Raw genomic sequence first — 13,067 nt, 5'->3', positions numbered from 1 at the left:
CAGCGTGACGTCACGGGATGTCCCGCCCCCTCCCCTGCTGGCGGGGAGCGGGGTGCCGCGGGTGATCCCCCCAGATGCGGTGGGGCAGGGGGTGGCGGTGTCCCCAGCTGTGGGGGGCAGGAGTATGGGGTGTTCCTGGGGCACGGGGTGTCCCTAAAAGTGCGGAGGTACCCCCAGGGATGTGGGGTGCACATGGGGTAACGGGGTTCCAAAAGTGTGGGGTTCCCCCGGGGATACGAGGTGCTCCTGAAGTATGGGGGCACCCCCAAAATGTGGGGTGTCCCAGGGATATAGGGGTGCCCCAGAAGTAGTGTAGCAGGTGTGCCCCAAAATATCGGGGTTCACACAGGGTATGGAGATAGCGGGGTGCTCACAGGGGAGAGGAGGGTCCCGCGGACTGCATGATTTTAGGATTACGGGGTCCGAAAAGCGTGGGGTGCCCCCAGAGACTGAGGGCACCCTGGGGGGGCTGGGGCAGTGCCCTGGAGCTGGGGGAGTGCCCAGAACTTTGAGGGTGTCCCAGGGGAACTGGAGTATCCTGGCATCTGTGGTGACGCCCCAGGGGTATAACGGTGCCCTACAACTGTAGGGGTGTCCACAGGGAAGAGTGGGGTACCCCTAAGACTGACAAGCATTTCACAGCCGTGACAATGGGCATGTCCCAAGGGTTTGGGATGCCCCAGAGGAACGAGGGTCTCCGGGAGACGCAGGTTGTCCCTAAAGGCTATAAGGTGCTCAGAGGAGTGAGGGTGCCCCCGGGTTACGGAGGCTCCGGGCTGGGGGTCCCATCGGATCCTCGGGGTTGATGCTGGGGCACGGCACAGGGCACGAGGGACACGGGGCTCCGCTCCCGGCGGATCTCCCGCAGCGTTCTCCAACAGGGGCAAGCCGGCCCCACCGTCGGCGCCAACCCCCGCTGTATCAGGAACCCACGGCACGGAGCCCTGCCCCACTGCCCTGGGGGGGCTCTACTCTCCCAGGGGGACTGTAGCACCTCGGAGAGGCTCTAAAGGGAGCCCTGCATTCACTGTGGGCAAGGGGACAAAGTAGGGACCCCCAGCTGGAGACCCCCGGTGTGCGTCACTGCAGGGGGGTGATGCACCCCTGAGTGCATCCTGGTGTCACCCGCTGCCAGGTGTCCTGGGACACCCTGGGACAGGAGGGTGGCGGGGGGGCTGCGGGCTCCCTCCAGCCCTGGTGCTGGGGAGGGTGTTCTGAGGGGGTGCAGAAGGGTCCCTTCTGGCTGCCACTTCCCCTTCACGCTGGGTGAAGCTTTTGCAACCTCGCTTCCTCCCCGAGCAGCATAAAGCGGCTGTGGGAGGAAGGGGTGCCGGGAGGTGGCACGGCAGCAGCCTCAGGTGAGACCCCCTCCGGCTGGCCTGGTGACCCTCTGTGCCAGAGGCTTTTGGGGGTGACACTTGAATTTGCCCTGTGCCCTGGAGCTTCCTAGTGAGAACTAGCTTGGGACCAGGAGAAGACCCCAGATTTTGGGGGCAGCAAGGGCAGCAAGCGGTGAGTCCTGCCGTGCTCCACTGAATACCGGGGCTGTCCTCAGGTTTTGCTGGCTCCTCAGCACTCAGCTGAGACCCCACGCAGATGGAGGGGGCTGGTCTTGGGTCAGGGTGGGCTCTGGCTCTGGCTACCTGAGGGGCTGTCTGCTGTGGGGGCAGCGGGAGGTGGTGGCTGAGGGCCCCCAGGGCTGTGCTTGGGGCTCGTCTGGGGTGCAGAACCCCTATGGTCCCCAGGGACATTGGCTGTGCGTGCCCAAGGACATCAGCCATGTGTGCCCCAGGGGAAAGCACCTGCTCCCATTTCTTTGCATGGAGGGCACTTTGCCATGCCATATCCCTCCTTCCTCGCATCCTGTGAGGACCCCCAAGGCCACCCCAGCATCCCACCAACTCTTCTGGGGTCAGGAAGGGAAATGGGGTGCTGCTTGTTCCCCCAGCCAGGCCAGCTGCAGGATATCTGCGGGTGGGGAATGCCTGGTCCCAGAGGAACCACTGGGATTTTGGAGTGGGGAGGCAGAAAGAAGCAGCCAAAAATAACTTGAGGGGAAGCACTGGTGTCCGGTTCTGCCCCACGTCTGCAGCAGTCCTGCTTGGGAGGACCTTCCCTCATCATCACTGGCAGTGTTCCCAGATGTGGTCCTCTGGGATGCTGGGGCATCACCATCACAAGATCACTATCCTGGAACCACCACTGGAATGGGGCTGGCAGAGCCAGGGAATTTTCTGGGCAGGGGCACCTGCCCAGCTGCAGCAGGGAATTCCTGCTGGGCAAAAGGAGAAAGGTGGTCCCAGGAAGGGTTTGGACTCAGACAGGCCAACTTGGTACCAGAGACCCTCCAGTACTGTGTAGACTCAGCACCCCCAAGCAGCACAGGCATTGCCAAGCTCTGCAGGGGCTGGGGGCTCAGAAATGGGGCAGGTGAGTGACACTGGAGTGAAATGTGAGCTCAGATCCATACTGGAAGAAGGCTGAAAACCCAATGGTCTTTGAGGAGGCAGGGGCAGAGCAGGATGTCCTACATGAGAAGGCAAGAAGAGCTACTCTCACCTGTGATTTCCCCATCATGGCTTAGCACAGGGCACACGGGCATGTCCAGCATCACCCAGCTGAGCAATAGGAAAACCAGAGACATGAAGTATTTCCAAAGCTGCTTGCAAAGGGTGACACGTCCTTCCGTCCGGTTGGTGAAACCGCTCATGCTGGGGCAGGACTCAGGGAAAGGGGAAGGAGGGCGTGAAACCACCTTCAGACCTTCTCAAGTGCTGCCTGCTCTGGGCACCGTGACCGCAGTCTTGCTGCTAGCTGGGGTGGCAGGAGGGGCAGCTGCAGCGAGAACGGCAGAGGGGATGGAGAGGCTGGAGGGATCCAGAGGTGCTTGAAGGACTTTTGAGATGCCCAAAGAGCTCAGAGGGTCTTGGAGGACCCACACAAATTGGGGGGATCCAGGGATGCTGGAGGGGCCAGGTGATTCCTGGAAGGACATGATGGCTGCGTGGAACCCTCCCCCCCACCCAAGGAGAGGTGCCCAGACTGTGAGGGAGCTCCTTCCATGGGGGACAGGGAAAGGACAGGGTTGAGGTGTCCAAGGAGTGCTGGGGATGTTGTACAAGTGGGCATATGAGGGACAGTGTCCACCTGCAGTGTCATTGCCTGGCACAGCATTGATATATTGGAAAGATGGAGGGGGGTTTCTCACTGGCTGGGAGGGGACCTGGCAGGCAATAGGGATGCCAAGAGCACCCAGAGACACTGTCACCACTGGCCCACACCAGCTCCCCCCCAGTCATGCTGCTTTGTACTCCACAGGCAACATGGAATCCTTCTCCTTCAGTGGGGATTTATCCAAGTTCCTCTTCTTGTACAACTACACCTATGACTACAGCACAGCCATGCCCGACACTGCTATCTCCTCTGCCCCGTGCCGGCCTGACACCTCCGTTCTCAACAAGTACCTGGTGGTGGTGATCTACTGCCTCGTCTTCATCCTCAGCGTGGTGGGGAATGGGCTGGTGGTGCTGGTGGTGAACTCCAGCCACACCAGCCGCTCTGTCACCGACGTCTACCTGCTCAACCTGGCTGTGGCAGACCTGCTCTTTGCCTTCAGCCTGCCCCTCTGGGCTGCCTATCGAGCACATGAGTGGGTCTTTGGCACTGTGATGTGCAAAGCGATCTCTGTGTTGCAGGAGGCCAACTTCTACAGCGGCATCCTGCTGCTGGCCTGCATTAGTGTGGACCGCTACCTGGCCATTGTCTATGCCACCCGGGCCGCCACCGAGAAGAGGCACTGGGTGAAGTTTGTTTGCTTGGGCATCTGGGTCTTCTCTGTGCTGCTTTCATTGCCTGTGCTGCTCTTCCGTGAAGCTTTCACTTCTCCCAGCAATGGCACTGTGTGCTACGAGAGCATCGGCAACGAGGACACGACCAAGTGGCGCGTGGTGCTGCGGGTCCTGCCGCAGACCTTTGGCTTTGCCCTGCCCCTCTTGGTGATGCTCTTCTGCTACGGTGTCACCATCCACACCCTCCTGCAGACCAAGAATGCACAGAAGCAGCGGGCCATGAAGGTCATCTTTGCCGTGGTGCTGGTCTTCCTCATCTGCTGGCTGCCTTACAACATCACGCTGGTGAGCGACACTCTCATGAGGACAAAGGCCATCACCGAGACCTGCGAGCGGAGGAATCGCATTGACACAGCCCTCTCCGTCACACAGGTCCTGGGCTTCTCCCACAGCTGCATTAACCCCATTATCTACGCCTTTATCGGGCAGAAGTTTCGCAACAGCTTCCTCAAGATCTTGGCACAGCGTGGGCTCATCAGCAAGGACACTGTGGCTCGCTACGGCCGTGCCTCCTATGCCTCCACCTCTGGCAACACCTCCACCACCCTCTGAGCCCTGCTGGGGCCCGAACCTCATGGCTCCCAGCAGGTCCCAGCACCTCACACCCACCAGCATTCTTGGCCAGCCCCCAGGATGCAGGTGGCAATGCCATGGGGATGGGCAGGGCCACCACTGGATGCTGGACCCTGGCTGGAAAGGGGCTTGTGCAGTGAGCCGGTACAACCCCATTGCCAGGGGAGTGATGCCAAATGCTGCCCACTGTCCCCACTCAGGGGCAGAGCCTGCGACTTCTGGGATTCTGCGACCCTGCTGTGGGATGGTGTTTGTGGCCAATGGCCATCCAGCAATAAAGGAGTTGGTGGGTTGGCCGTCCAAGTCTGGCTCCCTTTTGCCACAGGGAGGGAAGCGCTGCAATGGGGACAGGGCACATCTCCAGGGATGGTGGGTCCTGGGCTGCCCACCACAGTGCCAAAGCAGTGGTGCCAGCTGAGTCCAGTGGGTGTGGGTAACCCCACTTCCAGGCCAAGGGAAGGGCTACTGCACAAGAAGCTATTGCAGTAGGTTTGGCATCCTACAGGATCCTAGAGGTCTTTATCCCTGCAGCCACCCAGCCATGTCCTGGCACTTCTCTAGTGCAGCGGTCTCTGTGCAGCATTTGTCCCACCTGGGGACAAGGCCACCCCCTTACCGATCTCAATCTGAGCCCCATTGAAGCAAATCACTGCAAGATCCCTGGGCAGCCCCTTGCTGAGACCAAGACAGCTCTGTGACCCCTGCCTGAAGAGTGCCAGCACCCGGAACACTCCCTGCTCCCCTCCACCCTCCCCTGTGCTGCAGTGACAGGACATCATTGTGCAAAAGGCTGGGAACCTGTCCCTTACACAACCGTGATGTTTCTGCCCTGGCTTGGGCAACTGAGGCTGGCACCAGAGTAGGGCAGAACAGCTGAAGAGACAGCTGAGACTCTGCTGGGGTCCTTCCTGCCACCCTGTATGCCAGGCATTAGGGTGCCTGCACCATCATGCCCAAGCATCTCTCCACAGGAGTCCTGTCCTACTCCTTCATAGTGCCTGATTTAGGCTCCTGGGGGTCCTTAACCATGGCAGCATCAGTGAGTGCCAGCTGTGTGCTGGCTCATGTGTGGGTATGGGGTTCCCCTGGCACCCTGGTGGGGAGCCCTGGGGACTCAGGGAAGGGCAGGGACAGCCCATCACCTTTGCGTCTGGGAAACGCTTGCCCAAGCAGTTCCTTGCAGCATGGCAGGAAGCCAGGGCTGTTGGCCAAGAGCTGTGTCCCCTGCCCACTGCTGCCTCCTGGTGTGGGATGGGGCAGACGGTGGCTTAGCCTGGCTGCAGTTGGGACACCCGTTACTGGGGATAGTCCTCCCCCAGGAGGGCTTGGACACCTCCATGCTGTTCATTCATCTGTGGACGACCAATAGATGACACAGGAGTCACAGGGGTAGCAGGAGGGTGTTGTTTTCTTCTCTGTGGGCCAGCCACAGGAAAGACGCATCTCAACCTGCAAAGTCAGGCAGCAGGACCTGCCTGCAGGCCCTAGACGCTTTGGTCCCCAGTAAGTCTGAGAGGAGGCAGTCAGGGCAGGGGGTATTCCAGGCCCAGCGTAAGGATTGCAGTCCTGACTCACACAGCCTGGGGGTGCCTTTGCTGGTAGCAAAGCAGGCAGCAGCGCCCCTGCTTGCCCATGTCCACAGAGCACGCGTGGCATACCTTACCCTGGCATAACCTGCTGAGAGAGCAGGCAGTGAGAGCTGTGCCATGCCAGTGCCATGCCAGTGTCACCCCTGGTGCCCGCCATAGCCCACCTGCAGTTGTACCGCCGGGAGAGGAGGCGGAAATCCTTGTGGCAGCGGGTGCACAGCCCTGCATCACGGGGCGCTGGGCTGGGCATCGCGGTGTTGATGCCCTCTGTCTTCTGCCATAGGGCATCCTTCTCCCTGTGGGAGAGCACAGGTCAGCTCTGGCAGGAGCGTGCCTGGTGGTGGGGGCTCCGAAGCATACCCTGACACCCCAGACCCAAGGTGGTGAGCAGGATCTGCCTGAGCTCTGGTGCCCTCCTCTGGGCAAAAGGGTTTGTTTGGGCCCCCTGTCTGTGCATGGTCCCACACGTGTGGGGTACCCGAGGCTCTCACCGCAGCAGCTCCAGCAGCCGCCCCTTCATGTCCCGGATGAGCTCCTGCTGCCGTGCCTGCTCGGCGCCACGTGTGGCTTCCCGCTCCAGAGCCTCTCGCTGTGCCCGCTGCAGAGCCGATGCCCAGCGCTCGCCATCCTGCCGGGCCCTGGTGCAGAGCAGGGGTGAGATGGTGCCCCTGTCCCTCAGCTGGCTGACTCTCCATCCATCCATCCATTCATACCTCTCTCCCTCCCTTGATCCACTGCCCATCCATCCCCAAACTGGCTCCCTACTCCCACAGCCACCTTACCATCTGCTGGGATATTCATCCATCCATCCATCCATCCATCCATCCATCCATCCATCCATCCATCCATCTACCAGTTGTTCATCTGCTCTTGCTCAGATCCATCCCTCTGACTTCTGCCCATCCCTCCCTCCATTCTTCACCCACTTGTCCCACATTCATACCTCCATCCCTCTGTGTACCCACCCATCAATTTATTCACCTCAAATTCATCCCTTCATCCACCCTTCCATCCCTTTGTCCATCTACGTGCCCCAAATGAATTCTTCCATTCCTCCACCTATGAGTCCCCAGATTGACTTCTCCCTCCAGCCCTCCTTCCCCATATCCTTCCCTCCTTCCCCTGCCCATCCCCAGGGTTCAAGTGTGGCATCATGGAGGGTCCCAGGGGAAAGCCTGTGATGGGTGTAGATGGGGTGGTGGGTTCAGGGGTTCCCTGCCCAACCTGCTGAGTTGCTCCTGCAGCTGTGCCACCTCTTGCCTCTTGGTCTGGAGCTGCTGCCGGCTCTGCCAGGCCTCCTCCCCTGCTGCTGCGGCGAGGGTGGCCAAGCGCTGTGGAAGAGGAGAAGCTCAGCTATGGTTCCAGCCCCTTGTCCCTGTAGGGTCCTCTTGGGCTTGTCCATACCATGGCCATGCTGGTGGCTGTGCTGGGCTCCACATCTGCCTGTTGTTCTGGCAGGGAATCCTGGGGACCGCCCGCAATCTCCAGTGCCTGCCGCAGCACCTCCTCCACGGCAGCCACCTCATCTGGGGCACCGGCATCCTTTGGCATGTCCGTTTGTCCCGCTGCTGCCAGTGCCACCTGGCATTCCCGCAGGTGTGAGGACACAGCTGCCAGCTCTGCCTGTGCCATGGCCAGCCGGGCACCCTGCTCCTTTGCCACCTCCCGCCAGCCCCGTGCCTCCTCCTGTGCCTGCGCCAGTGCCCCCGGTCCCCCCACTCCCACCGCTGCCACCAGTGCCTGTCCCAGGAAGGTGTTGGTGTCCCGCAGAGCCTCGGCCTCCCGTGCCAGCAGCTGGGCCCGCCGCGCGCTGCCCTCCTCCTGCCTCCTGTGCCGCTGCTCCTCCCGTGCCAGCCGGGCTGCCAGTGCCCTGGATGATACCTTCCACTGCCCCAGCTCAGCCTGCAGATGGGACACCAGTGCCCGCAGGGACTCCTCTGTCCCACCTGGCTGCCTGGGCTCTGGGGAGCCCATCACACACCCTATGCTGGGTGGTGGTGGTGATGCGCCAGAATCCCTGTCCCCATCAGGCTGGGGTGCTTTGCCAGTACTGTGTGTGTCCTCCAGCTCCTCTGCATCCATGTCCTCCAGCTCCTCCTCATCCTTGTCTGACTCCTCTTCATCATCGTCTTCCACATCCTCCTCTACTTCCACATCCTTCTTCACATTTACCTCCACCTCCTCCTCATCTTCCATCTCCTTCTCATCCTCCTCAAATTCCTTTCCATCCTCCTCTTCCACATCCTCCTCTATCTTCACATCCACATCCCATTCCACCTCCTCTTCTTCATCCTTCTCCACCTCTTCTTCCTCTTCCACATCCTCCACATTCCTTTCCACATCCCCCACCTCTACACCCCCTGTCCCCAGGACAGCCAAGGTGGGTGAGCATGGGTAAGCTGGCACCTTACAGGGTGCTGTGGTGGGATGGGCGATGCCATCAGGCCATCCATGCATCCTGGTGTCAGTATCATCTGCCTGTGGGGCTGTCTTTGCCAGGCTGCTCCCAGCCACCAAGCTGGGTCGTACCAGTGTCCTAGAGAAGACATGGGTTTCAGGTCCACCAGGTCACCCCCAGGGTGAGCAGGGCACTGACACCCTCCCTCAGGGCTCCGTGGGCACAGCCAGCTTTTGGGGATGAGGAGGGCAGAAGGGCTGGTTACACCTGGTGGCACCTGGTGACAGGGGACCAGGGTTGCTGTGTGTTTGTGCATGCACACATGGCATCTTTGAAGGCACAGGCACAGTGTGTGCACGCTGGCGTGGGTGTCTGTGCCTACCCATGGCCACATAGGGAGGGCTGGCACAGCTGCAGTGCCACATGGGCCTGTGTGCTGCTCTGCTATGCTGAGCCTCGGTACCCCCGATGGCCCTGTCACCCCCAGTGCCCCTGGTGCCCTCCACATCCCCAGGCTCACTCAGAGAACATGGGCCAGGCAGTGTCCAGGTCATCTCTGCACAGGGCCAGGTGGAAGGTGACACAGTCCAGCTCGTACAGGCTGCCCAGGATCTCTGCCCGGTGCTGGGGGCTCAGGAAGGGGCTGCGGGCGTAGTACCACTCACTATAACCACAAACAGGCTCATGCAGCCCTCTGCAACCCTGAGGGGCACACAAGCCTGCAGTACCCTTGACAACTGGGTGCTATGACTGATGCCACAGCAAGCATCCCATCCCCATGCCCCTGCTCTCACCGAAGGCTCTCGGGGTCGAGGAGGCAGAGCTGCAGGGACTCTGCCAGCTGCCGGTGCACCAGGCAGTACCGCAGGAAGGCTCGGCCCCTGCCCACTGGGGTCTTCAGCTGAGAGGAGAAGAGGTCATCCAGCCCTGCCACACCAGTCTGCTCCCCACACACCTCCCTCCAACAGCCCATGAACGGAGGAAGAGGATCTCCAGGGCCAGGACACCCACTGGGGGCAGTGGGAACCCCAGAGGGGAGAAAACCCTTTATAGCACTGCTGTGTGAATCATAGAATCACAGAATGGTTTGGGTTGGAAGGACCTTCCTTGGATTACCCAGTTCCAACCCCTTTGCAATGGGCAGGGACACCTTCCACTAGAGCAGGTTGCTCTAAGCCCTGTCCAGCCTGGCCTTGAACGCAGGCAGGGATGGAACAGCCACAGTTTCCTTGGGCAGACTGTTCCAGTGCCTCACCACCCTCACACTAAAGGATTACTTTCTTATACCCTCAGTGCCCAAGTGTGTGTGCACCCACAAACAAGCAGAGGCAGCCACATTTGTGTGTGCTCACCTTGTCCAGGGAGGTGACGAAGCGAATGCCCTCATGTTCCTGCCGGCGCTGCGCCAGGCCCTGGCACAAGAAGTCCCAATAGTCCTTGCGCTGACCAAAGAAGCTCTTCTTTTCCTTGAGGTCAAACTGGCAGAGACACAAGCTTGGGCTTGCTTGTTTGGGGGTGTTCCTTATCCCCCCAGTCTGTCCCTGCGGGGCTGGGATCCAGCCAGCTACCCCAGCTAGGACAGTGTCCCCTGACTCTCCCATCTAGGCTGGCTCTGTGCCTCAGTTCCCCTTTTGCAGCACATGCAATTACACATAGAATCACAGAATCACAGAATGGTTTGTGTTGGAAAGGACCTTAAGATCATCTAGTTCCAACCCCCCTGCCATGGGCAGGGACACCTCACACTAAACCATATCACCCAAGGTTCTGTCCAACCTGTCCTTGAACACTGACAGGGATAGAGTGTTCACAACTTCCCTGGGCAACCCATTCCAGTACCTCACCACCCTTACAGTAAATAATTTCTTCCTTATATCCAATCTAAACTTCCCCTGTTTTAAGTTTTAACTTGTTACCCCTTGTCCTGTCACTACAGTCCCTAATGAACAGTCCCTCCCCAGCATCCCTATAGCCCCCCTTCAGATACTGGAAAGCTGCTATGAGGTCTCCACGCAGCCTTCCCTTCTCCAGGCTGAACAGCACCAACTTTCTCAGCTGTCTTCATAAGGAAGGTGCTCCAGTCCCCTGATCATCCTCGTGGCCCTCCTCTGGACTTGTTCCAAGGAGGACACACGTGGACGTGGGTGAGCCTGGTCTGATTGCTTGTCTGGCTGGGGATGCCCAGGGCTGGAAAATGCCATCTGGGATCATCCCAATCCATGAAACAGCCAGCATAGGGTCCCCTCTGCTCTCAGCTGTGCCACAGGGGAAACTGAGGCAGGGAGCAGTGGGGACAGGGGAGCAGAGGTACCTGGAGGAGGAACTCCAACTGGGCACAGAGGCTGTGCAGCTCCCGGCTCCCGTCTGTCACTGGCAGGTTCTGCTCCCGGTAGCAGTGGTTCAGCTCACTCACAGTCTCTGTGGGATGGCAGGGCTGAGCTGGCAGTGCCCTGCCTGAGCAGCGGGCACCCTGCTCCATCCTACACCTCCCACCACCTCCAGACTCCCAGCTCGGGGATTTCTGACAGGGGGTGAAAGAGGAACTTGCCCTGGGATGAAATGGGGGAGCAGGGAGTGAATGGCACCCACCAGGGCTGGCAGCGAGCATGGGAGCAAACAGCAGTGGCATGTGCTGCCCATGGTCTGGGTGTGAGGAGGGACCTGGCATGGTCAGTGTGAGATGTGCCATGCAGAGGACAGGCTGGCAGGGGACACGCTGGCAGGGGACAAGCTGGCACACTTACTTTGCAGGTCCTTGATGATGCGGTTGAGTTCCCCATCCCCTGCCATGGCTGTCCCCAGGGGTCTGCAAAGGCAGGGGCAGCAATAAAAGGCTCCAGGCTGACAGTCACCTGGCATCCCAAACTCTGCCCCAAGGAGAGGGTCTGTCCCTCCAGCTCCATCCCAGAGCTGCCTACTGTTAAGGTAAGAGGGGTGGGCTCAGGCACCCACTTTCCCTTCCTGTCTCTTCCATCTACATGGGGTAGGGGGTATGGGGTGTGCAAAGGTGCCCTATCCTCTATCCCTTTAGCTGTCCATGTGCCCTGTCGCAAAATGCCCCCAGGCTCTGTCCCACACTGTGCCCAGCCTCTGTTCCCATTCCTTGGGGGTCCTCCCAGTGTGTCCCTATCCCCCAGGATTCAGGATATGGGCTGGTGCTGGGGAAGTGCTTCCTTAATTTCTGCTCTCAGTTCCCTCACTCACACCACAACCAGCAATGGGGGCTCCTTGGGGGGTGGGGTGGGGAAGGGGGGCACACAGCCCCCATCATGCAGCCTCCCAAACTGAGCTCCCCCCAGGGCAAAGCCGCCTGGCACAGCATGCTGCCTGCAGGGCTGGCACGGGGTTTGGGGTGCTGTGGGGGCCACAGTGCAGTGGGGTGGTTTTGAGGAGTGGCACCCTGGAGACAGGGCTAGAGACAGTGCCCATGGCGGTGGCAGGTCTGGGGCTTGACACTGCAGGTGGTGGCTGGGCACAGGGTTGGGGGAACACACGTGTGTGCATGGGGGTTTGTGCTATGGGGTGTGTGTGCCCTCAGGGAGTGTGTGTGCAGGAGTGTGCCCAAGCATGCTCAAGAACGTGTGAATGCCCTTTGTCCCTGCCATGGCATAGCAGGGGATTCCACTTGTCTGGGTTCCCATCCTGGTGCCCTTGGGTGACCTTGGACAACCAATCTTCCAGCCTGCCCCACCTGCCCCGCCTCAGTTTCCCTGGGAGGAAGAACCCCTTACCTGTGCCCAGGAGCTGTGGGGTGCTCCGAGGTGCTCGCTGGGTGCCGGGGGGGATGCTGGTGTGTCCCTGCGCCCGCCTGCTTCTCCTTTTGTACCTTGGCCAAGAGGAAGTGTGGAAGGTCGGGGGAGGAGGGGGGGTTGCAGGAGCCAACCCCCTCCTGCCTCACATCACATCAGGCACTGCAGCTTGGCCCAGGGCACCCAGCTCCCTCATTAGTGGGTGCCAGTTTTGGGGAGGGGATCAGCAGCCCTTGCCTGTATACCCCCTGGTACACAGTGCAAGGCTTGGGGGGACCCTGATGCCCTCCCATGGGAATAAGGCTTGAGAATGCTTTGAGGGACACTCTGCAGTCCTGGGGAGGGGGGTCCAGGCGCCATACCCAGCTATCAGCAACCAACAGCAGCCCTGGGGCGGCAGTGGATCCTGGCACAGAGGACCACCACCATGACAAGCTGCAGCCCACCCCAGCAAGGCCCACAGACCCCCAGCCCTCTGCCCCAACATGGGGGCTATGCCCAGAGCTTGGCTGCAAGCTTTTCCTGAGGCACTCTGGGCAAGACCCCCTGCCCTCCCTTGCTGTCTGTGCCTGAGGATCCCCAGCCCGGCACTGCCCCCTCCACTACTGCTCCTGTCCCACTTTGCTGTGCCAGCCCTGTCCTATGGGCTCCTTCTGGGCTGGGGACTAAACCCCCTGGGAGGAGGTGGACAGGGGTGATGCCAGCTCACCCCACCAGTGCCAGGCATGGGGACTCACTACCATTCTGCCCCCAACACCATCCTGTTTGGTGGATGCCTCCAGTGATTCCCAGCTGTCCCCACATCCTGCCCCCCACCATACCCCACCTTGCAGCACCTACCTGTGTAACGGGGGCCTGGGGGGCACCCGCCTCCCCCAGGCAAGGCCAATGCTCGGCACCAAAGTGAAAG

General features: G+C 60.4%; 2 protein-coding genes across 3 annotated transcripts; one reads left to right on the top strand and one right to left on the bottom strand.

Annotated features, from left to right (window-relative positions):
• Positions 1 to 15: 15 nt before the first annotated feature.
• LOC101870065 (C-X-C chemokine receptor type 2-like) lies at positions 16 to 4,599 on the top strand. 2 transcript variants are annotated; one of them, XM_031053351.2, is made up of 2 exons: positions 16 to 61; positions 3,319 to 4,599. In XM_031053351.2, the coding sequence occupies exon 2, from the start codon at positions 3,324 to 3,326 to the stop codon at positions 4,398 to 4,400; it is 1,077 nt and encodes a 358-aa protein (XP_030909211.1). In that variant the 5' UTR covers positions 16 to 61; positions 3,319 to 3,323; the 3' UTR covers positions 4,401 to 4,599. The 2 variants fall into 2 exon arrangements, with proteins under 2 accessions (XP_030909211.1, XP_030909212.1); XM_031053352.2 differs by lacking the exon at positions 16 to 61 and adding an exon at positions 1,418 to 1,512.
• A 1,329-nt stretch (positions 4,600 to 5,928) lies between these two features.
• RUFY4 (RUN and FYVE domain containing 4) lies at positions 5,929 to 11,288 on the bottom strand. Its single transcript, XM_034062486.1, has 11 exons — positions 11,153 to 11,288; positions 10,720 to 10,826; positions 9,761 to 9,886; positions 9,203 to 9,309; positions 8,929 to 9,072; positions 8,276 to 8,546; positions 7,415 to 8,239; positions 7,235 to 7,341; positions 6,502 to 6,648; positions 6,175 to 6,306; positions 5,929 to 6,095 (listed from the first exon to the last, which is right to left on the bottom strand). Exons 1-11 carry the CDS (start codon positions 11,265 to 11,267, stop codon positions 5,993 to 5,995), a joined length of 2,184 nt encoding a protein of 727 aa, XP_033918377.1. The 5' UTR covers positions 11,268 to 11,288; the 3' UTR covers positions 5,929 to 5,992.
• Positions 11,289 to 13,067: the final 1,779 nt, after the last annotated feature.

This window comes from Melopsittacus undulatus, chromosome 4 (genome assembly GCF_012275295.1).
Source record: "Melopsittacus undulatus isolate bMelUnd1 chromosome 4, bMelUnd1.mat.Z, whole genome shotgun sequence".
NCBI classification, from domain to species: Eukaryota; Metazoa; Chordata; class Aves; order Psittaciformes; family Psittaculidae; genus Melopsittacus; species Melopsittacus undulatus.
This window is presented reverse-complemented; position numbering and strand designations above follow the sequence as displayed.

Coding starts and splice junctions, on each gene's coding strand:
- RUFY4 (XM_034062486.1), bottom strand. CDS start 11,267: ATGCCAGGTGACTGTCAGCCTGGAGCCTTTTATTGCTGCCCCTGCCTT. Junction 9,887..10,719: donor AGTTGGAGTTCCTCCTCCAG/GTACCTCTGCTC, acceptor TGTCTCTGCCAG/TTTGACCTCAAGGAAAAGAA. Junction 9,073..9,202: donor CTCGACCCCGAGAGCCTTCG/GTGAGAGCAGGG, acceptor TTGTGGTTATAG/TGAGTGGTACTACGCCCGCA.
- LOC101870065 (XM_031053351.2), top strand. CDS start 3,324: ATGGAATCCTTCTCCTTCAGTGGGGATTTATCCAAGTTCCTCTTCTTG.